This window comes from Aspergillus tubingensis (genome assembly GCF_013340325.1).
Source record: "Aspergillus tubingensis WU-2223L DNA, scaffold_1, whole genome shotgun sequence".
Taxonomy (NCBI): Eukaryota; Fungi; Ascomycota; class Eurotiomycetes; order Eurotiales; family Aspergillaceae; genus Aspergillus; species Aspergillus tubingensis.
The window spans coordinates 580,101-600,437 of NW_023336275.1; the positions used below are offsets into that span (position 1 = coordinate 580,101).

The 20,337-nt window shown below is 52.2% G+C and overlaps 8 protein-coding genes across 8 annotated transcripts; 3 read left to right on the forward strand and 5 right to left on the reverse strand.

Annotated features, from left to right (window-relative positions):
- Positions 1 to 332: 332 nt before the first annotated feature.
- AtWU_00200 (putative histone deacetylase complex subunit (Hos4)) lies at positions 333 to 4,214 on the reverse strand (the record flags this gene model as incomplete). The annotated part of the gene is made up of 2 exons (XM_035495316.1): positions 333 to 560; positions 612 to 4,214. 2 exons carry the CDS (start codon positions 4,212 to 4,214, stop codon positions 333 to 335), a joined length of 3,831 nt encoding a protein of 1,276 aa, XP_035351209.1.
- Positions 4,215 to 7,655: 3,441 nt separating this feature from the next.
- On the forward strand, positions 7,656 to 8,780 carry AtWU_00201 (putative 3-oxo-5-alpha-steroid 4-dehydrogenase; the record flags this gene model as incomplete). Its single annotated transcript, XM_035495317.1, has 3 exons — positions 7,656 to 7,754; positions 7,847 to 8,327; positions 8,380 to 8,780. 3 exons carry the CDS (start codon positions 7,656 to 7,658, stop codon positions 8,778 to 8,780), a joined length of 981 nt encoding a protein of 326 aa, XP_035351210.1.
- A 60-nt stretch (positions 8,781 to 8,840) lies between these two features.
- AtWU_00202 (uncharacterized protein) lies at positions 8,841 to 9,652 on the reverse strand (the record flags this gene model as incomplete). Its single annotated transcript, XM_035495318.1, has 2 exons — positions 8,841 to 9,455; positions 9,548 to 9,652. The coding sequence occupies 2 exons, from the start codon at positions 9,650 to 9,652 to the stop codon at positions 8,841 to 8,843; spliced, it is 720 nt and encodes a 239-aa protein (XP_035351211.1).
- Positions 9,653 to 10,540: 888 nt separating this feature from the next.
- On the reverse strand, positions 10,541 to 11,447 carry AtWU_00203 (phosphotransferase family protein; the record flags this gene model as incomplete). Its single annotated transcript, XM_035495319.1, has 2 exons — positions 10,541 to 10,959; positions 11,015 to 11,447. 2 exons carry the CDS (start codon positions 11,445 to 11,447, stop codon positions 10,541 to 10,543), a joined length of 852 nt encoding a protein of 283 aa, XP_035351212.1.
- Positions 11,448 to 12,086: 639 nt separating this feature from the next.
- On the forward strand, positions 12,087 to 12,789 carry AtWU_00204 (peptidylprolyl isomerase; the record flags this gene model as incomplete). The annotated part of the gene is made up of 3 exons (XM_035495320.1): positions 12,087 to 12,203; positions 12,431 to 12,533; positions 12,635 to 12,789. The coding sequence occupies 3 exons, from the start codon at positions 12,087 to 12,089 to the stop codon at positions 12,787 to 12,789; spliced, it is 375 nt and encodes a 124-aa protein (XP_035351213.1).
- Positions 12,790 to 12,990: 201 nt separating this feature from the next.
- Positions 12,991 to 14,344, reverse strand: AtWU_00205 (UDP-galactose transporter HUT1; the record flags this gene model as incomplete). The annotated part of the gene is made up of 2 exons (XM_035495321.1): positions 12,991 to 14,056; positions 14,124 to 14,344. 2 exons carry the CDS (start codon positions 14,342 to 14,344, stop codon positions 12,991 to 12,993), a joined length of 1,287 nt encoding a protein of 428 aa, XP_035351214.1.
- Positions 14,345 to 14,880: 536 nt separating this feature from the next.
- On the forward strand, positions 14,881 to 15,534 carry AtWU_00206 (uncharacterized protein; the record flags this gene model as incomplete). Its single annotated transcript, XM_035495322.1, has 1 exon — positions 14,881 to 15,534. The coding sequence occupies one exon, from the start codon at positions 14,881 to 14,883 to the stop codon at positions 15,532 to 15,534; it is 654 nt and encodes a 217-aa protein (XP_035351215.1).
- A 276-nt stretch (positions 15,535 to 15,810) lies between these two features.
- AtWU_00207 (putative transcription factor SipA3) lies at positions 15,811 to 20,264 on the reverse strand (the record flags this gene model as incomplete). Its single annotated transcript, XM_035495323.1, has 6 exons — positions 15,811 to 16,787; positions 16,838 to 17,059; positions 17,112 to 17,198; positions 17,246 to 19,718; positions 19,775 to 20,138; positions 20,209 to 20,264. The coding sequence occupies 6 exons, from the start codon at positions 20,262 to 20,264 to the stop codon at positions 15,811 to 15,813; spliced, it is 4,179 nt and encodes a 1,392-aa protein (XP_035351216.1).
- Between the last annotated feature and the right edge of the window lie 73 nt (positions 20,265 to 20,337).

Genomic DNA, 20,337 nt, shown 5'->3' on the forward strand with positions numbered 1-20,337 from the left:
TTGTTCTTGTATAGACTAGTAGGTGGTGGTGCTCGGCCTGTGGTGCGCGCAATTTTGGGCTACTTTCTCGCTAAATGTGTGCCCTACGCATTAGTCATGGTCACGTGAGTCGCGATAAGGTTAAGGTTGTTGATATGTCACGTGATATGCATTGTATACTGCAATACTGCGATACCGCGGTACTACTCAGATAAAAAGAACATCGCTACGAATATCGCTACGAAATCCAAGACTGATTGTCCAACGTCTCACATCAGGTATCATAGTCATACATCAAGAATTTCACCTGTACAGGCTAGCGTCAAGCTAAAAGAACGCTGAAGCACAAACAATTAGACGTATGTACTAGGCCGGCTGTGTCCATAGCCGTTAGTCAACCCATTTCCTCCCAAAAGCCCGGGCGCCTCCTCGATCGGCGTCCCAGATATATGTCCATTAGCCTGCGGCAGCTCAAGCACGGGCTGCGGCTTGGGTTCCTGATCAATGTGCATCTTCAGAAACTGTATGTCCAACCCGTGAAGGTGCGGTATGTGGGGAACGAGATCCATGAAATCAGACAGCTAGATACGTCAGCGCGTGCTCAAGCAATTGGTTTGTCAGGATCAACATACCTTAACCCAAAATACATGTTCCATCTCGAAGTATTTGGGTCGTGCTTCGCAGTCTTTTTGCATGATCTGTTCGAACGACGAGCTAAGAAACTCCGTCTCTTCCGCTTGCACCAGCATCCTTCGTGTGACACGCCACAAGTTCATGCGTTGCGTAGGTGTTGCATTGCGTTTCTCCCATGTGGCATATTGAGATAACTGAAGATCATTCGTCGCCAGCAATGGTGCGACGAGGTAATTCGGAACCCATTTTTCCTCAGCCACCGCCGGTCCGCAGGATGGATCAAGCTGCTTCGTTTCAGCAGTCACCACTGGCATGAATTTCTTGAGCCATGCATGACTCTTCGCCAGTGGATCATTCGAGCCCACGAGATTTGCTGCAGCTCTGAGTCGACTGGGGAGGGCGTCTCGCCGGCGTTGTTCCTGCTCTTCCTGCTCCCTGCGCAGTTTAGCAAGGCGCTGCCTTTCTTGTTCGAGGCGCCTCTGGCGCTCGTCCTCGGCTTGCTTAATCCGCCGTTGCTCCGCCTCGATCCGCTTGCGCTCTTCCTCTGCAGCCTTCTCCTGAGCAATACGAGCCTCGCGCGCTACCCGCTCTTCCTCTTCTACTCGAGCCTTCTCCGCTTCGGCCGCTAAGCGTTCTTCTTCTGCCTGTCGCTCTGCCGCAGCTTTTTCGGCTTCTTTCTGCCGACGCGCTTCAGCTTCGGCTTGGGCTTGGGCTTGAGCTTGAGCTTGAGCTTCGGCTTCAGCCTTGGCTTTGGCTTCCGCCTTAGCCTTAACTTCAGCCTTAGCTTTAGCTTCAGCTTTGGCTTTAGCTTCAGCTTCCGCGGTGCTTGTTGAGTCCTCCATGGGAATATCTTCTAATCCTTGAGTCTCGACCTTTTCCTGCTCCTGCTTCACGGGGTTCTTCTCGGCTGCCCTCGAGGGAACGTCAGGTTCCCTCGATCGTTCCCGTTTGGGCTCTACGGCCTGAGTGTCATCCCTATGACGGGCAGGAGTCTTGAGATCTTCCGAAGTTGGATGGCTCTTCTTCACACCTCCGTTGGTAATGTTAGGTGTACCATCCTCCGACAGCACACGTCGTTTCTTCTTCTGGGTATCGCGCGGGTGCCGTTCGGCATCTGTATCACGGGATCGCGGTCGATCGGGACTAACACTGCTGCGTCCGCGTTTCAAATGCGGCGGTCCAGGTCTGGAAGTAGCGGATTCGGAAGGATCGGGGCGCGTCTTGGTATTCTCATCTCTCCCCGAGATGGATTCGGACGGAGGTAAACTAGGGACTCTCCTATCACGGTCTGGGGGCCGTCCGGCAATTAAGCGTCTCCTCTTGGGCGCTTCATCGCCACGACTGGATTCGCCGTCCCTCGCAGAAGATCCCTTGAACCGAGCCGGTTCCGAACGCGACGCGTCCTGGTCGCCTGCTCCAACATGGGCAACCTTCGGACGAGGTGCACTAGATTTCTCCTTTCCATGAGCCATAGCTTCTCTCCGGCGCTCCTTCGAAAGTGCATCTTTAGACGAATCTCGACGGCCAGGGCTCGCCATTGCTTTCCTAGGCCGACCTCCCGGTGACGGTGACTCTCTGCGGCCGGTTCGCTTGCCTTCCTTCTCCCTTTCACGCACTCGTCGCGGAGATGAGAATTCGGCTTTGCGCTGCTTCTTTGTCCGGATATAGTCGTCGTATGCATCACGCAGAAGATCGTATTCTTCCTCCCAATTATCAGCCCTACGCTCCCGAGACAATTCGAAGTAGGTACGGTCCTTGTGGAGACGGCGAGTCGGATTGAAACTTGGTTGAGCAAGGAGCAGTTTGATCACGGGAAGGTTGCCTCGGCCAATCGCTGCTAACATAGGGGTGTTGTATCCCGGCTTTTGAGAGCCGCCCGGAACAGGATCTGGATCCGGATCTGCATCGCCCATGCCAAGTAGAAGGGACAACACTTCATCGTGACCACCTTTGGCTGCGGCGATCATAGACTCAGGATCCGCCCTTTGCCCGACATTAAGAATGTTGGCAACTCCAGCGATATCGCCCTTGGCAGCGAATGCTTGTAGATTCTCTGGTGTAGCCTTGGTCCACAGTAGATCATTCCGAGTAGCCTCGCTCCTGACACTCTTCCTTTTGCTCGTGATACCAGCATAAGGCGGACTTCGTTGTCCACTGACCGGTGGCGATTCACGTGGACTATTGATCGCAACCCGACGGGATGACGTTTCCCTATTCCCAGAACCTGTTTGTTCTTCTGAGCGACGACTCGGGCGTGGGTTCGCCTTTGCTTCCTCAATCACGCGCCGGATCTCGTCGTACTCCTCCGAGTCTGAAGGAATCAAATCGCTGGGCTCGTCGCCTTCAGCATTGACTGCGCGGGGATTTGCACCGGCCTGAAGCAAGAGCTTGACAACATCAAGATGCCCGTTCTCAACGGCATCTATCAGCGGCGTGTCCCTGTCGATGTTCCTGGTCTCGACCTCACAGCCAGCCTCTAGCAAGAACTTGACAATGGACGCACAACCTTCCAGAGCAGCAATCTGTAGTGGTGTATTTCCCGCATTATCAGCAACATTGAGATCCTCCGGTCGTTCGGCATGTCGAGCCATGGCTACCTCCAGCTCCTGGGCGGCACAGGCACGTGCAAGTCGCGTCCGGCCATTTTGATCTCGCTGTTTCTTGTGCCCCATTGGCCGTGCGGGAGACGCTGAAGCACCATCCACAGACGCAACCTTCCGTACATAGGCACTGGGCAAGGGAGACCCGCTGGTAGATGAGGAGACGGACTGTCTGTCTTCGGAACTCTGCCTGGGAACCCCAGAGATGAGCGGTGTGGGTGCCTTCCTCTTTCGTTGCAGATCGCTGCTGAGCTGAGGGCCGGATGCTGTCCGCTTATGAGAACGAACTGGTGAGACAGATCGATCGTTCGGTGTTGGGCGAGGGAGAGAAATCCCGTTCAAATCTCGTCGCTCCCGGTCGCGGGGGGCTGCCGAGTGATGTTGACGTGCATTTCGACGAGCATCCGCCTCCGCGTCGACACTCTCGCTGAAGCTGCGCTTCCTTGACGTTCTGGGGGCGGATGTGATCGGATGGGACGATTCGACTCGACTGGGTACCGTCTGGGGTTCCTCGGTCTTCTCAATCTTAACTATGGGGGCAGGTGGCGAGCCAGCCCTCCGCTGAGGGCTGGCCGGGCGCACCGGACGGTCGCGTTCACTGGGCACATCATCATCATCGTCCGCCGATTTCCGCTTTCTCACTTGCAAATCATTAGGAGGAAGGTCGCTCTCTGCGGCATCAGCATGGTCATTTGCATCATCACGTCGTTTCGGTTCATGTTTTATGAACTTCCGTCTCTTCTCAGGCGACAGAGATTCGCGGCCCGATTGAATTATGGTTTCTGCCTCCGAGTCAGCCTTGGGGCTCGGTGGCCCATCGCCGTCCCCGACAGCAGGATCTACCTCTTTAGCGGGAACATCCACTTCCTGAGCAACCGGGGGAGTGGCCCTCTTGGAAGGTGGATGACCCAAGGTAGACTGGTGGTTCACCTTGACAGCAAAAGCGCTTTGTCCGGCATCCAGGGAAGCTGGCAGGGAGGAGACAGCCTCAACATCACTCATAGCGGTAGCACTCGATTTCTGGGGGTTCTGCTCGTCATTTTCGGGGGCCGTGGCGGACTTGAAGACCCGTGGTCAGATACACCAGCAGTTGCGCGCGGAAGCTGGTGCTCGACCACGCTGAACGTAAATAAGAAGTGACAGCTTATTTCCTTTCACCGGAAGAAAAGAAAGGTCGGGGTGGTAGAGAGCGAGAGCGAAAAGGGTGAATAGCCGGGTCGATTGAAGAGTGGCGAGAGGGGCCAGAAAAAGGTCAAGGTTGGTGGTGAAGTCAAGAGAGAGGGTAGCGACAGGATACAAGTAGTAGGGAATTCGGTCGGGAGGTGTAAGAGGAGTCGAAGTAGTAATTAATCGGACAAGATGAAGGAGAAGGAGGGGGAGGGAGGGGAGGAAGAAGAGGGGAAGAAAATAAGAGTTAAGAAACTAAGCGGATGGTTTGGATGGGAGAGTTGGAAGGGGGGAAGAAGAAGGAAGTAAGTTGAGAGGACAGAAATAGTGGAAGAAAGAAAAGATGAAAGAAGATGGGAGAAGTTGAAACGGCCGACGGGCACTGGGATGGGCGAAATTACCAGGTAATGGCGGTCCCGTAGTGGAAGTTGGTAACAGGACCAGGGCGGTAGGAGTAGTTCGCCGTCCGTGAAGTTAGTTGGGTCTTAGTGGATGGTTAGTGAAGATTTCTGGAGGATCCGGAGGGCGAACTAGCAACAAAAAAGGGTAAAAGAAAAAAAAAGGGATTCAGAATAATCAGAAGTTGTTATGGAAATAATTGTGACTAAAAAGAAAGAGAAACTGGAGAAATAAGAATACAAATAAGAAAAATACAACAACAGCAGCAGCAGCAGTAGCAGCGACAGTTAGACAACAACAATAACAACAGTCAAGACCAAATAATCATAATAATGATGATAACAGTAATAATAGTAGTGCTCCCGTAGTTACTGGACTAATCACGCATTGGGGTGGAAACGACGACCCCGAGGGATGAATGATGATTGCTAGGAGTCATCCGCCGCCGCCGCAGCCAGCAGCAGCAGCAGCAACAGCCAAAGCAGCAGCAAGCAGAAGAAATCAATCGATCGTTAGTTCATCGTTCGAGTCGTCATGGTCATAGTGGTCATAGTTAGTATTCGCCCCGGGAAACTTACCACCGGGGGCCTTGCCATTTGGCCACCGGCGGAGCAAATGCCTTTCGCTAGTTGGTTAGTCATAGATAGTCCCCCAGTCTGACCAAGTACGGTACAGAAATTCAGGGTATTAAATTTCATTTCGTGAAATTGAGGGGTGGGCTGCTGTTGCTGTTGCTGCTGTTGCTGCTGCTTCTTGCTGCTACTGTGGCCTGTGGAAAGTGTGGATTAAATTGAAAATAAATTCGATAAATAGATAGCTGGGGATGTGACAATTCGTGACCCGCCAAGTAAAGTACTTACGTTTATTCGAACCCCATGAAACGGCAAATGATGAGCAGTCAGGGAGCAGAAGAGGGCAGGTCTGTGTTGATTATTACCACACTGCCGTTTCCGCAGACTGAATACGGACGCAGACGGGATGTATCTACCCTATAACCAGGTACTAGTTGCAACTATGACACCTTGGAAAGATGGAATGGATGGAGACCAGTTCAGCTACTGCTGACCAGACTGACTTACCTTCCTTGATCCTTACGTACAGCGGGGGGGGCAACGCCAGTCACCATCCATCCAATCCCACCTCCGACGGACAAGTCCAGCTGCAGCCGTGATTGAAGCGACCCGACCGACCGGGGGAAAAGCCTGCTCTTTGCCTGCTGGCCTTGTTGGCCTTGCTGGCCGGTTCTGCCTGAGGGTCGAATGCGTCGACTCGCGCGACCCAGATCCAGAAACTCAAATGATTAGTACACAGTTTTTTAGTTAGTTAGTATCCTGCGAGAAGGCCCAAAAGCGGGCGGGGATGGGCGGTCAAGACCAGTGACTCTGTCGAGGAACGATGTGGCGGAAAAAAGATCTAACTGATTTTCCCTATTCATCTCTTTTCTTCTTTCTCTCCCGGTTTTCCTCTCCTTCGCCGGCCGGAGCTGACTGCATAGCGCCCACTTTTTTTTGCTTTTCATTTTTACTTTTTTTGGTCGGGTCACTCACTCTTGCGTCTGAAACTCGGGCTCTGGAACGGAGGAGACGGAGGGAGGAGGGGGGGGACCACAGAATCGAAGGAAAAGGAAAGTGACGGGACGGGGGAGCCAGTCAAATGGCAGTCAGTGCCAGTTTAGTGGCAGATTGGCAGATGGGCAGTCCCCTCCCAATTCTCGTCGCCATTGGGTCATTTCCCTTGGAAGCTGCGTAGGCTATCAGGCTAGGCATCAGCTCGTCCCCTGGTTTGACCAATTATTGATGGCCGAGCGACCCGGTTCTTGCTGTTTTCAGCCTAGAAGGGTTCTGCAAAAAAAAGAGCGCGACCCACTGGGCAACAGCAGATCTCCTCCCATCCTCGGCTGAGACCAGTCATCGCAAAGGTTGCTTCCAGCTTATCGCCCCGCTTTGCCCCCACTTCCTCTTTGCTGCTGCTGCTGCTGTTGTGTTGTTGTTGCTGCTATGTTAGTTTAGTAGTGTAGCTTGTTGTGGTGGTAATTAATGGTGGTGGGCGGCCTTTTTGGTTGGCGTTGCATGGGTGACTTTTTACTACCTCAACCCCCGTCCATGGATCGTCCGAGTCCTTTGGGACAAAAAGGGGGGTCATGTTGTGTTGTTGTGTGGTGAAGGAGTGAAAGAGTCAAGTTGTCCGGTGATCCGGAATGTTGGATTGATCCAAATCAATCCCTATTTTAAATACCGAGTATGCTGGGGTAGTACACACGCATACACATACACACACACATACACACACCGGACGGAGGAGGAGAATTGAAGCTCCTCAAGTCCTCTCCTCCCTCCGGACCTCCGATGACCCGATCATTTGGGAGGTCTGTTTATTGCAGGAGGATGAAGAGGCCGCTCTAGTCTCGGGTCTAGCTCGCAAGCTGCTTCCTTCTCACGAGACCCTGGTGGATCAAACACACGCCGATTCCTACTCGGACGGGGAGGGCCTGTTTATGATTTATGACTGCTCATCTCGCTCATCCCCTTGGCTGTGGAGTGGTTTCGGTGGTTTTTGTTCTCCACATCTCGAGCTTTTTGAACGTGTCGCATCATCATGACAGCCTCTACCCTTTGTAACCGTAATATTACCACTTTACCAGAGCCTCCTCTCCCTCGCCCCGGTGCCATGATACCATCCGGCCCGGGGCGCAGCTCGCTCTCTTTGCCTTTCTCTCGCATCCTCTCCAGCTTCTCTCCTTAGTGTTGTCTAGACTCTTTCTCGCCAATTATAGGAGCCGGCGGAACTTGGTGTGGCCATTAGCTGTTCTCTCCCCTCCCCCCCTCCCCTCTCCGCTGCAAAAGTCCTACTCCGCATTGGCGGCGGACTCCGGTCGCAATGGAGCTTCCCTTCAACCTGGTGGATACAGCTCTTTCCTCCACGCACATTGACGCCATCGACGCCCTTCGAGCATTTTTTCTTTTGGCATCCTGCACGGTATGCACCGATATGTTGCCATTCCAAATTCGAGGCAGACGACGTTGCGAAATGACCCTGCATCAAAACTAAACCCAGAATATCCTACCTAGATCCTCTCCGTCAGCATCTTGCCAGATTCGCTTCACTCCCGCTTCATTCCTTATGGCGCTCGTACAACCTCGACGGCCGACTCGCAGTCCTCGCAGTCCTCACCCCCGGCGTCCTCGGACTCCTCTCCGGCAGCCCGCGCTCTTGACTATGCTGCCGCCTTGACAGTCCCTCACAGCTACTTCACACAATTCTACATTGCCTCCGTTCTGGCTTCGGTCTTCTGGGCTGCGCAGCTTTTGTGTCAGGGTGCTGTGTTCCAGGCCTTTGCGACGAGAATCAGTCCGGAACATATGCAACAGTCCATGTCGATACAGCAAGTCTTCTTGTGCTGGGCGCTCATGCTCATCCAGGGTGCAAGGCGGCTATATGAGTGCAATGCCTTCGCCAAGCCTTCGGCCTCGAGAATGTGGTTTGTTCACTGGCTCGTAGGCCTTGCATTTTACCTAGCAGTATCCGTTGCCTTATGGATTGAAGGAGCAGGTACCACTCCGACTGACAGGCTAGTGTACGGAACCCTACTGATCGCATCTAGGAGCCCTGCTGTCTCATAAAGTGATTCTCGACGACGTCAAGGTTACGATAGCTCCGTCTCTCCGCACCTTTGTCTGCATCCCTCTTTTCTTGATTGCATCGGGCGTCCAGCACGACTGCCACCATTATCTCTTCTCTCTGAAGAAGTATAACCTGCCCACTCACCCCATTTTCCGCGGGATTATCTGTCCGCATTATACAGCAGAGTGTGTGATATATCTCTCGCTGGCTCTGTTGGGCGCCCCCAAGGGTGAGGTCGTAAACAAGTCGCTGTTGTCCGCTCTCGTATTTGTCGTTATCAACTTGGGCGTCACCGCTGCGAACACCAGGCAGTGGTATATGCGAAAATTCGGCGTGGAGTCAGTGCGGGAGAGATGGAACATGATCCCTTTGGTTTACTAATTATGTAGCATGAGACCAGCGGGGAAATTGCCCCGAGACATGAGCCCCGGATGCCTCGCGTCACCGACTGCCCAGAAACCTCATCGTATTCCCGAGACTTGCAACTTTGAGCACGTCTCGATAAGTCAAGCTTATCCTAGTCTCCCTCTCCAGGCAGCCGCACTCATACCTTTCTGGCTCCCTCAACAGATCCCAGTTGCAGATGGATTCTGCGCCCAGCCCTTCATCCCTGGAGGTTTCTGCAATCCCATGCAGAAAGTCGGTATAGATACTCTTCGTGGTAACGAGCAGGCTGCGTCTCTCCTGCAGAATCCTATACACCGGACGCCGGCCATGTCCGTTCCCATCGCCGTCCTCACTTTTCTCGTACAGATCTAGCACGATAGGAGCTCCCAGGCTCACAGTAGCTACGAGCGGGTAGTAGGCAGCACCGTCTTCATGCGGCATTATGCCCTGTCCCGGGCGGTATTCATTTACCAGAACATGATTCGGGGCGCGGTGCGGGGCGTCGGCGAAAAGGCCCAAGGAGTCGAAGCGAGGGGTGATGATGGGTGAGACGAGCCAAGAAGGCAACGGGAAGGAGATGAGCGCGTTCGATTTGGTCAGAGCCGAGGGCCAGGATTGAAGACGCCGGTGAGCTAGATGAGTCCAGCGGGGTAACGGCGCAGTCGTTATCTATAGCCGGGGTTCCGATGAGCGCCCAACCTCCCCACAGGGCCTGAATGAACTTAGGCCACTGCACAGTAAAGCCACGGTAACTCACTCACCTTCCGGAGGAGAAACTCCTCTTCATCCTCCGAGATGAAATCCGCTATGTAGAAGCCATCGTTCGGCAGTGATTTGATGCGGGCAGACTCAAGATCGGCTCTCATTTGCTGGAGTCAATCCCGAGGAGCACACGGAGCAAATATCCCTGTTGTTCAATGAAGGGTCCGATGACGACTAGTAGGAGAGGATTAATCTATCAGAACGAGTCCGTTGAGTTGGTTACACGGTAAGCCGGACGATCAGACAGCGGGGGAGGTCACGAAGAAAGAAGGGGATCGTAGTGAAACTTACCGGGCGTTGAGCGTAGACCGGGAACCCAGACGGGATGAATAACTGGGGATGAATGGCTGATCTGGGAATAAGAAGTAAGTGATGATGCCGATGAATGGCATGTCGTCACAATGAGACGCAATGGCTGCCCACTTTGGCCGTGACGTGGTACGTAAGCGCGTAGCGTTTACTCCATCACAATGAATTGATGCCCAGTTACACAGTAACTGATAAGAATAGAAGTCACTTGCTCCTCACCTGACATCTGCTGACAGCTCATGACTCGACAAAAAGCTTATCCGTTAACTATACTCCGGGACTGAAGTTACTTCCATAAACAATTATCGAGCTTCATATACATGACACTCGAGTGAAGTAGCAAATCGGATGGTTCCATGAATGATGATGTGTGCCGCTACTATTCGTTTCTCAAGCTGTCTCTGGTAAATCTAATTCACTTAAGGGAGGAGATTATGTGGTGGACGTCCATTTTTAAGTACTACCTATCTCCTACTATAGTTCATCTTAGGGCTCCAATGATTAGCAAAACCCAAGCCACGATATGCTCATTTGCATATTTACGGCGAGCCATACAATATCACTGAAGCTCATAACTATATTGGCGTGCATGGATTTAGTAGAGGAACAAAGCTATCGGTGCTCTCATTAGAATGGCAGACTATGTATCATCATCATCATCATTCTACTATAAACCTGGCTATTTACATCCCTTTAGTCATCACAAAATAAACCCAAGGATAATAAACTGTCTCATCGTCCACAGGGTCCAGTATCAATAGGAGGTACACATTCCTCCATTCATCTTGAAACTCCTTGCAGAACCACTCCGCATTCATTTGTACTTTCCGGCACTTGCAATATTCCCAGTATGCAGGATACCACCCAGACTGTGCCCAGTCAACAAGGGCAGCCACTTTGGGATCTGGACCCGGAGTTATCATGATATTAGGCGGAAGCAGGTCATTATGCGTGAACACGATGGGCGATACTATATCATCATCAATTTCAATCTCGCAAGCATCCTGGAGTTGCTTGACAGCATCTTCGCCCTGAAACGGACCAACCAGTTCCGGACGGTCTATAACATAGATGTCCGTCAGTGGGTTCTTGTCTAGGTTGCCTGATATCATTGATCAGCTTCATAGTACCAGTCACGAGATAGTATATTAACTCACCAACATATTTATCCCGGGGATCTTGTTCCAAAGTCCGCAACAGCTCAACAAACCGATGAAGTTCCTCACAGATAGCCCGTTTCTCGCCATCACTTAAACCACCCCATCGATCTGCTAAAGTATCACCTTCTATCAATGACATATATATGAACGTCTGTCCATCATCTTCGGTCCAGCCAAAGATCTCGGGGATAGGGATTCGGCCATGGAATTCTTCGCGCAGCATGATTTGCGTCTGGGCCTCGACTATGCTCACACTGAGACCATACTTGACGACTAATCCTAATGATGGGATTACAACTGACGGAGGATAGTTGAGGCTTGTGGCGGCAACATTTCCAGTCTTCAGGTTGAGGTCTCGTACCTCGCCTGGTGATGGAAGCGCGGGGGCCCGACCCACCTGGAAGAAGCTGCTTTCAGGGAAGGTCTTCATTGGGTTATGGATGAAACGGGGAGATGGTGGTGAGGTTTGTTTGGCTGTGTTCTAGAAGAGTATCCACGGTATGCGAGAAGGGCTAATATGCGTGTAAATTGTCTGGGCTGAATACGGAAGGGGAGTTAAGGAGAAAGAGAATAATGGTGCCTCCAGGGGCCTGCACTAATTGGAGACCTTTTTCTGTAGTGGTTTCGATCATGAGGGTTACTGTGCATCATTCAGATCTACGGTCTAGATCTACTGGAGCAGTCAACGGTGGCTAGTTATGTCTAGGACAGATTAATTATAGTCATCCAAAGACACAGATATGAGGTGTGCAAGATCTATAATAATACCTCCTAGATACTGATCAGAAGCCATACCCCCGACTAATCAGCTAGGCACATTGTAGTATAAGTAAGATCACTCACTCGGCGCTTAGTTGCGCTTCGCAAAGCATACATTGTCTCTGCCTCAGGCCACCACCCCACCACAATCCATCCCCTCGGCGGGGTGGGAATCATTTGCTTCATATGCAAACAGCAACAGCAAACATCATCTTTCGTTTGACCATCACCGCTGCATCTTCCCTTTTCACCACGCGTCCTCATTATCCTCCTTACATACTCAACTTCAAATTTGAAGAAGTAATATACCATGGCACCCAAGAACAAAGGCGGCGACAAGAAGGGCAAGGATGGCGGAGACAGCAACAGCAAAGGCGGCGGAAAGGGCCTCAAGCCTGCGAATGCTATTAACGTGAGACATATTCTTGTACGTATCTCCTCTGTCTCTCTCCACTTCTTTGTATTTCTTTTGTTGTGTTGGGTGGTTGTAGGTGGTTTTCTAGCTTTGGTTTGGTGGTGGGGTGTATTTCTCTATGTGAAGGGGGATGTACTACTACATTACTATCCATTCATCTAGGGATGAAGAAGAGTAGATGATGATCCTTTCATGTAACAACATCAATCTACCAGATATGATAACTGACCAAGCTGCAGTGCGAGAAATTCTCCAAAAAGGAAGAAGCCCTAGAGAAGCTTCGCAACGGCGCCAAATTCGACGAAGTTGCGAGGGAATTCTCGGAGGATAAGGCTAGGCAGGGTATGTATTCTTCTATTTTTCTTCCATTCTATATTTAATACTTTACCTCCCTCGGGGTGGTTATGTGTTGGGTGATGTCAATGCTAAGGAAAACGGTACAGGCGGCTCCCTTGGCTGGAAGACCCGGGGGAGTCTGGATGCGACGTTCGAAAAGGCGGCGTATGATCTGGAGCCGAGTACGACGGGAAACCCCAAGTACGTGGATGTGAAGACTGGATTTGGGTACCATATTATTATGGTTGAGGGGAGGAAGTAAACTACTATCATACTACTAGTATCTGTTTTTATTTAGTTATGTTAGGGCTAGGTTAGGATTGGTATGGATATTGCATGAAGAAATCAGTTGATCAATCAATCTATGAGATCAGACCAAGTCTAATGATAATAATAATGAAACTATATGTACATATGCAGAAAAGTAATACAGATCTATCAGGAGGCGAGTATATATTACCGCCTACTGCTTCTTAGCAGCCTTCGCTCGCTCCTTGGCTGCCTTCTCCTGCCGTTGGACGATAGCTTCAGCGCCAATACCGCCAAAGACAAGACCCACGCCCAGCCACTGACCTGCGGAGAGGGAGTGGCCGAACCAGAACACACTCAGGAGCATGGTCAGCATCTTGCGCGTGACTGTCACCGTGACCAGGAGCAAGGATGAGAAGCGCGACAGCGTGTAGAAGATGAACAGTTGTCCGATGGCTCCGCAGGCGGCGAATCCGAGCACGTTCTTCAGGGCTTCCGGGTGACGGGACAGGAAGCCAATGGCGGAGTTCAGCTCCGTCTCTGTGGATGGGGGGATGGGGAAGGGCAGAAGGTTGTGCAGAATGCCGGTGGAGGACAGATGGGGCATGATCAACAGGTAGCTGCTCGTCAGGACGGTCGAGAGGACATTCTGGGCAACCATCATTTGCGGTCCCGTGAAGCGCGTGTACAGCTGCGGAGAGCTGAAGACGTGGTCCTGGGTGGTGTTCGTGAGGCCGTCCAGGAGCAGGTTGATGGAAAGAAGGAAGATTCCCCATGTGCTTGAGCCGGACTGGCCCTTGGCAGCTGATGCGGCGACCTTCTTGCTGGTGCCGGGGTGGTGAAGGGTGAATGTAGCCACTCCGAGGGTGACCAGGAGGACGACACCGTACTTGTACAGAGGGTATCTCTTGCGAAAGATGGTCAGGTGCAAGAACATGACGGGCAGGAGCTTGCACGATTTGGCGAGAATGAAGGTGAGGTAGTCGATGTGCGCGAGACTGGCATATCCGAAGGGCGATGCGAGAGACGAGGAGATGCTGACCAGGAGCAAGGGAAAGACGATTTTCTTGGTTGGAAAGGGAGAGGGGATCTTCTGGCTGGACGGAGTCGAAAAGAACAGGTACAGGAAGCCGGTGATGGCGGCAAAGGTCGACTGGATCGTGTTCAGGACAATCGAATAGGTGAAGCGCTCTGTCGGTGGTTCGGGGACTTCAGCAGTCGGAGGATGAGTAGGATAGGATACGGTGGTGATGGCTTCTTGAAGCACACCCCAGGAAAGACTAAGAAAGTCGCAGTCAGCATTTTAATGACTTCAGCAGTTCTCGACACCACGAACGAAAGACATACAATGAAGCGTAGATTCCAAGAACACAGATCGCAAGCTGCATCAAGCCGGGGGTGTCCGGCGCATTGTCCTGCGCCGCATGCTTTCCAGAAGCACTTCCATTTGTGACGGAAGATTTCCCATTCATCTTCTTATCCAGCGACTGCGCATCATCCGGAGGCATATGCATCAGTTCAGAGGACGTGGCGCGTTGCAAAGGCGCAGCTTGTTTCTGGCGCGCCATGATCGACGAGGAACCAAAGCAGCGCTTATACTTCGTCCAGGTTATTTGCAGAAAGATAAGAAAGAGGACGAGGGCAAGAATATAATCAGGAGTGGATCGCCAAACACTGACGAATATAGAGGAGGTATGTGAAAATAGACAGACAGTCAAACAAAGCTTCGATGGAGCAGACAGTTGACTTTATAGTTGAGCAAAGAAAACGATGATGCCATGTGTTCTTCTGCGCGTCTCCAAAACCCGCCGCGGAATCTCGGCGCGATCGCCCTATTTTTTTTCTTTCCTTCCGCCCCGCCGAGTCTCATTCTTCGGTCTCACTTGATCGACCCTTAATTTAATTCTAGAACTTGGATCGCGAACTAAAGTTCCTACCTATCTACCAGTCCCAGGTAAGTCCAATTTCTCCCTCCATCCTCTCTGAACCATAGCCACAAGCACATACACAAACTAACCCAGTTCGAATTTTTAGACTCCATTGTAGCTACACCTCCAATTCCGCCTCAACTCTACCATCTACAACCACAACCACCACCGCCACCATGACCACCACAATACCACCACCATCCCAAGAACAACAACCCAACTCACCAACACCAGAATCGATAGCAACAACACCCCTTCCCCCCTCCGCCCTCACAACCCTCCTCTCATCCACCACAACACCACCACCGACCCCCCTCTCCGCAAACACCCTCCAAATCCTACACAACCTCCAACACCAACACCTGTGGACCTCCCTGCGCGTGCATGACCTCCACCTCCCCAGCAACTCCGAACAGCAACAACCCCTCTACCTCATCTCCGGCATTCCCCCGCACCATCTCTACATTCACCCGGACGAGCAGCTCTTCATGCTGGAGCGCGGGCTGCGCGAAGACGACGTCGAGCTAGAGCGCATGTTCGTCCTGCCCACGGTGCAGGGCGAGTCATGGACGCTGCGCAAGTTGGCGGGGGTGTTTGATTCGTTGCCTGAGGGTAGCGGGGAAGGAGAAGTACTGGAAGGAGGGGCGACAGAGGGGGAGAAGGCGGAGAAGTTGAGGGAGTATTATGAGTATCGGGAGAAGGCGAGGGCTACGAAGGAGTGGGGTGGGAAGAGGTTGTTGTTGGCTATGGTGGATAGGAGGATGGGGGGTGATGGGACGGTGGTGTATTATGTTGTGCAGGATGGTGCGGTGAAGCCGAGGCAGAATTAATCTACGACTGGGGAACTCAGGGACATGCTGCTCAGCGTACAGCAAGAAGCATCGAAGCAAGCGATTCCTTCCAATTTATCTTTACACCGAAGAAGATCGAATTATATACACGGATGACAGACAGCAACAAGAGACGAACCGGACCAAGTACCTCGCAGAGGCATTCGACGAAACGGACAGATGAGCAACTGCAGCCGGGTATCGTGGGAACAAGCAAGTAACAGGGACAGACAAAACAGCCATGCATCCTCAGCCATGTTGTGAAAAACAAACTACTCATGGCGCACCTAAGGGACGTTCATCCTCAATTTGTGCGTGTTCCGCCTGGCAGCTAGTGCAGTACGTTTCGTACCATTGCTGAACATCATCGGTGAGTTCAGCAAAGACACTCGGCCCTGAGCGGTCCACCTCGAGGTCCACGTCTTCTTCACCTTCATTCTTGCCGAGAAGAATCTGGATCTGGCGACAACGGCGCAATTCCTGTCGCAACCATCGCTCCCACTCGCTTTGGATCACTTCTCTCTCGATGCTGTTGACCACGCGGAGAGCTACCAGGAGATCGTGTCGGTATGAACCCAACCGTTCGCGCGTTTGCTGAATCCGTCGGGCTGCACTCCTGGTCATGGAGTCCCGGAACCCTGACGTTCCCAGAGAGATTGTGTTTCCTGGGCTGCGTACGGTCTGCTGGTGGAAGGTTGCGAAACAATCACTCACGTTTTCACTACCGTGGCCAATCGTTGTATTGGCGATCGCGTCGTCGATATCTCTCATGTAAATAGCTTTGGTCATGACGTTGTCGGGGCTAACTCCGATGCGGGCCATGAAGTTCCCAACAGTCCTGTCGTGCCACCATTCATAGGCATCGCGGGACGAATAGAACCCATTGATCAACATACTCGACAATAATAAGATGAGAATGACCTTGTTTGCGTGTGTGGTCTTCCACACCCAACGTAGGAAAGCGAACGTCCACATCATCAGGTCAGAAACAATGCTCTCCGTCAAAGACACACACGTCTCAAAGAGGAGCTGTGGCAGGGACCTCTGAATGCGAGGATTGCGCAGCTTCAATTGTAGGTCGGTCTGGGGCGAGAACTGGGATGAGAAATTTTGACGTCCAATGTGTCCGAAAATCGTAATGGCCTTCTTGGTGCGACTATGCGCGCCCAACCTGCGGACCTGGTCGCCAACTAGATCGACGAGATCCAACGCGTCTTGTTCCAAATCATTGGAGGCGCTTTTATCAATAATATCTATGATACTTTAGCAAGCGCCGATGGCTCTTCTAGGGGCAAGAACTTACGCTGAAGGCCGTATGGGGACCACAGCCACTCCACTTTAGTGAAGATAGAGAGCTTGCACTTTCCCTTTGCGACAAATGTAATCACAACCTTGCTGACGAGCCGGAAGGATCTCTTGAAAGGAAGATGCCAAGGCGTCCGCTTGTCTGTAATCACATAGCAGAGATGATCATTCAGGACATCAATCATCTGATAATCCGAGATCTCCTTGGTATGGGTACGTCCTAGACCGAGTTAGTGAGAACGATACATGGCATGCTAGGGTATCCAACGTACCAAGGGCATCAGCCGTCTCAATTTCATAATGGAAATCTCGTCTAAGATGGTTGGACTCTTGTCTGACCCAGGGTCCTTGTTTGATACCTGTACTCAGTTAGCAATGGCCAGCGTTAGCCCTAAGCTTGACTCACCCTTCGCTCTCCGTTGATGAAGGAGAAGCTGCCAGACGGCGCTCTTGTCTCCGAAAAGAATATGGAAGACCGCTTTAGCACTTGTATCAAAGACCTTTTCGGCTGCCAGATGAAGATCTCCTTGGGGTACATATTGAACAGGCTGCGTTGGTAGTCTGAACTTGGGAGTGTCTTTGCCATTGCCATTCTTCTTATGCATGTCCAGGTCGTTATCGATATAGACACCAACATCTTTCTTCGGAGGCTCCGTGCCACTGTCCCCTCCCTCAACATGATCGTCCCCAGCAGCTACATCCTCCCAGCTATCGAGGCTAGGAGTCCGCGTTAGTGCTTCACTCTCCATCCGGTTCAAGGTCTTGAAGGTTGCTTCCAGGCCCAGTGGCTCGGCGGCAGTGGAATTATGAATCAAAAAGTTAAGTCGCCGTTGAAGAAGTCGCAATGGCTCAAGGAATGTCTTAACAGTTCCACGACCCGGAGTATCGTCTCCTGGAGGAGGGATCATATGAAGATACAAAAAGTCACAGTCCCTTCCTGGGGCAGCAGTAACTTCTTTAATACTCTCCAATGAGATACACGTCGTGAGTACTAGACCGAAATGGTGGCTGTAGAAGTAAATGTTTTGGGTCGTAACGTAGGCCCTTCCGGGGAAATCTTGCTGATCGTTAGGATTCCAGGTAGCGCGGAACACCATAACCAGTGGTTCATCTTTTTTGATGTCAGGAAATAGCAGCCGGAACTGTGCATCCTGAATCTTAAGCTGCTGCGGGTAGTAACTGGGATAGTCGTGCGCATCGCCAAGCAATGCCCGCTGCATCTTGGACGAGTCTCCGTCAAGGCTCACCGTCTGCCTGTGACGTGGCCCAGACTTCGGCGGCTTATTCCCTGGCGACCCACTAGACGTGTCAGCTTCGGCTGTCAGGAATTGCTTAGATGGATCATTCGCTGGCGAGGCCGACTTGTCCGAGGGGCCTGAGTCCTGCTCGCCAGGCAGTCCTATGCGTTCACGTTCAATTCGATTCATGAAACCCCAGTTTGAACTACCCCACAGGTTAGCCATCATGCCACTCGGCATTCCTCCGGTCTTGTCGGCTTGGCCCAGTCCTATACCCCTTTCATTGCTTACGATCACAGCGGCCTTGCTCATAGTTGTCGGGGCAGGTGGATTTGCCAAGGTGCCTGGGGCAAGAGTAGAGGGAGGATCGTTGCCAAATGTCGAGCTACGAGTCCTAGTCCCATCAACGTCGAGGGGCAAAGGAGGGCTGCCCGGCCCAAGAGCACTGTGACTGGCAGAGATCAAGCTTGCTATGCCACCTCCAGCACCCGGCAATGAAGTGGACGGCGCCACTGCATTGTTTGATTTGCGGTGAAGGTCCAGCTTCTGCATTATACGCGATGCGTGTTCGCGTGCGGAGCTTTCGGAATCCAGCGTCGTCAACCTCCTATAACTGCTGAGGTCACTACTGTTCCTCATGGCGGATGGGTCTCTTTCAGGTAGGGCGAGCATCCCGCTGCGATCTGCAGAGCTCTGCTCGTCACTGGCACGGGGAGTGAGCGAATCAGAAGGATCGGCAGCAAACTCGGGAGCCGGGGGCTGAGAGATTGCGAAAGCAGGATCCTGAACAGTAACTTTGCCGGACACTGAGAGATCAGTGCTAGCGGGATTCTCCAACGCCTTTCGCTTGGCGGCCTCGAAGGCAGCAATCCAATCCATGAGTTCTTTCTGAGTTTCAGCCTGGAGCATGATGGTATTGCTCTTGGTTTTAACTTCGAAGCAAAACCTGCGCTCTTCCTGAAAGGCAGCCCGAACACTGCAGAGAAGGACGCCTATTCTTTCGCTCTCTTCAACGCCACCTGTTCGCGAGCCTTGGACAAGGCAGCCGAAAATGCCGTGTTTCAAGAATGCCCATCGTCTAACCCAGATAGTCCGGGTAGGCTTCCCAGAAAGTGTCCGGAGGAACACCCATCCTTGCTTCTCGGGTCTAGCCTCCTTGCTCATGCTGGTTGTCGACAGAGGCCGGGAGCCGAGGTAGGGAACAGTGGACAAAGAGTAGTCTTCTAATTCTCGAGATGGCCTAGCTGCATTCTCTGCTGCTTCTTCGATCTGCTTCCTCGAAGTCAAAAGCTCCCGCTTGGAAGATCGCTCGCCCCCTTCCATTTCGTGAGCCCAGCCTTTGATGCGGTCCATCTCCTGACCCCATTTCGCGAACGCCGTGCCATTGCTGTTGTGGAATATCTTAAGCTCCCGCCACTGATCATAAGAGACCCGGACTAGCAGTCGGTCCAGCGCGTTCCGCAATTGGGGGGCCTGTATCGAATAGTCCATCGACGCTTTGAGGTAAGCTTTGCGAGCTTCGTGGAGTTGAAAGGCATCCTCTCTTAATGAAGAAGGCTCCTTCGATTTCGATTGCGACGAGTATCGGGCCAACAGATAGTCGTACTGTTTCTGTGTCTGCTCGAGGTTGCGACGGATCTCCTATAGCGGGGTAAGAGCCACATCCGCACGAGTTTCAGGGGCAACCAGTCAAGTACCTTGAAAGTCCGCAAATCTTCATGCATGAAGGCCCGGATTGGCTCAGAAATAAGATTTTCCATCTTTTTAAAAGTGGATATCAGCCCATTCCACATGTCCTTGGTGCTGTCACCACACCTCCTCATCGACTGCAGCGTGTAATCATGATCAAGGACAGCTTCGGAGACCAGTAGCGGGTTCGTAGAATAAGACAGGAAGATGTTCGCCGCGCTTTCCATTGCCGCAAGCTCCGAAGAGAGCTTGGAAGCGGCCCTCGCATAGCCGTCGAGCCATCTTTCGAGGAATTCGATCTGGTCGGAGAAGTGAAGGGTGGTGGCTCGGAATGTGGGCGAGTCGAGAGCAGCCTCCTTTAGACCAACTGGACTTTACCGGAAGGGTTAGAAAGGAACCTATGCAGCGATTCGAAGAAGCAGAGCTAATTCAGAGGACTTACACGACGCTGACGAGCTTCCCGACCTGGGGTAATGGGATCTGCGGCTGAGTCGACATCTAGTGTATGTCACCAGCCATACACTTGATGCGAGCAGAAGTAGCGGCAAGACAAGGCAGCAATGAGGCCCCT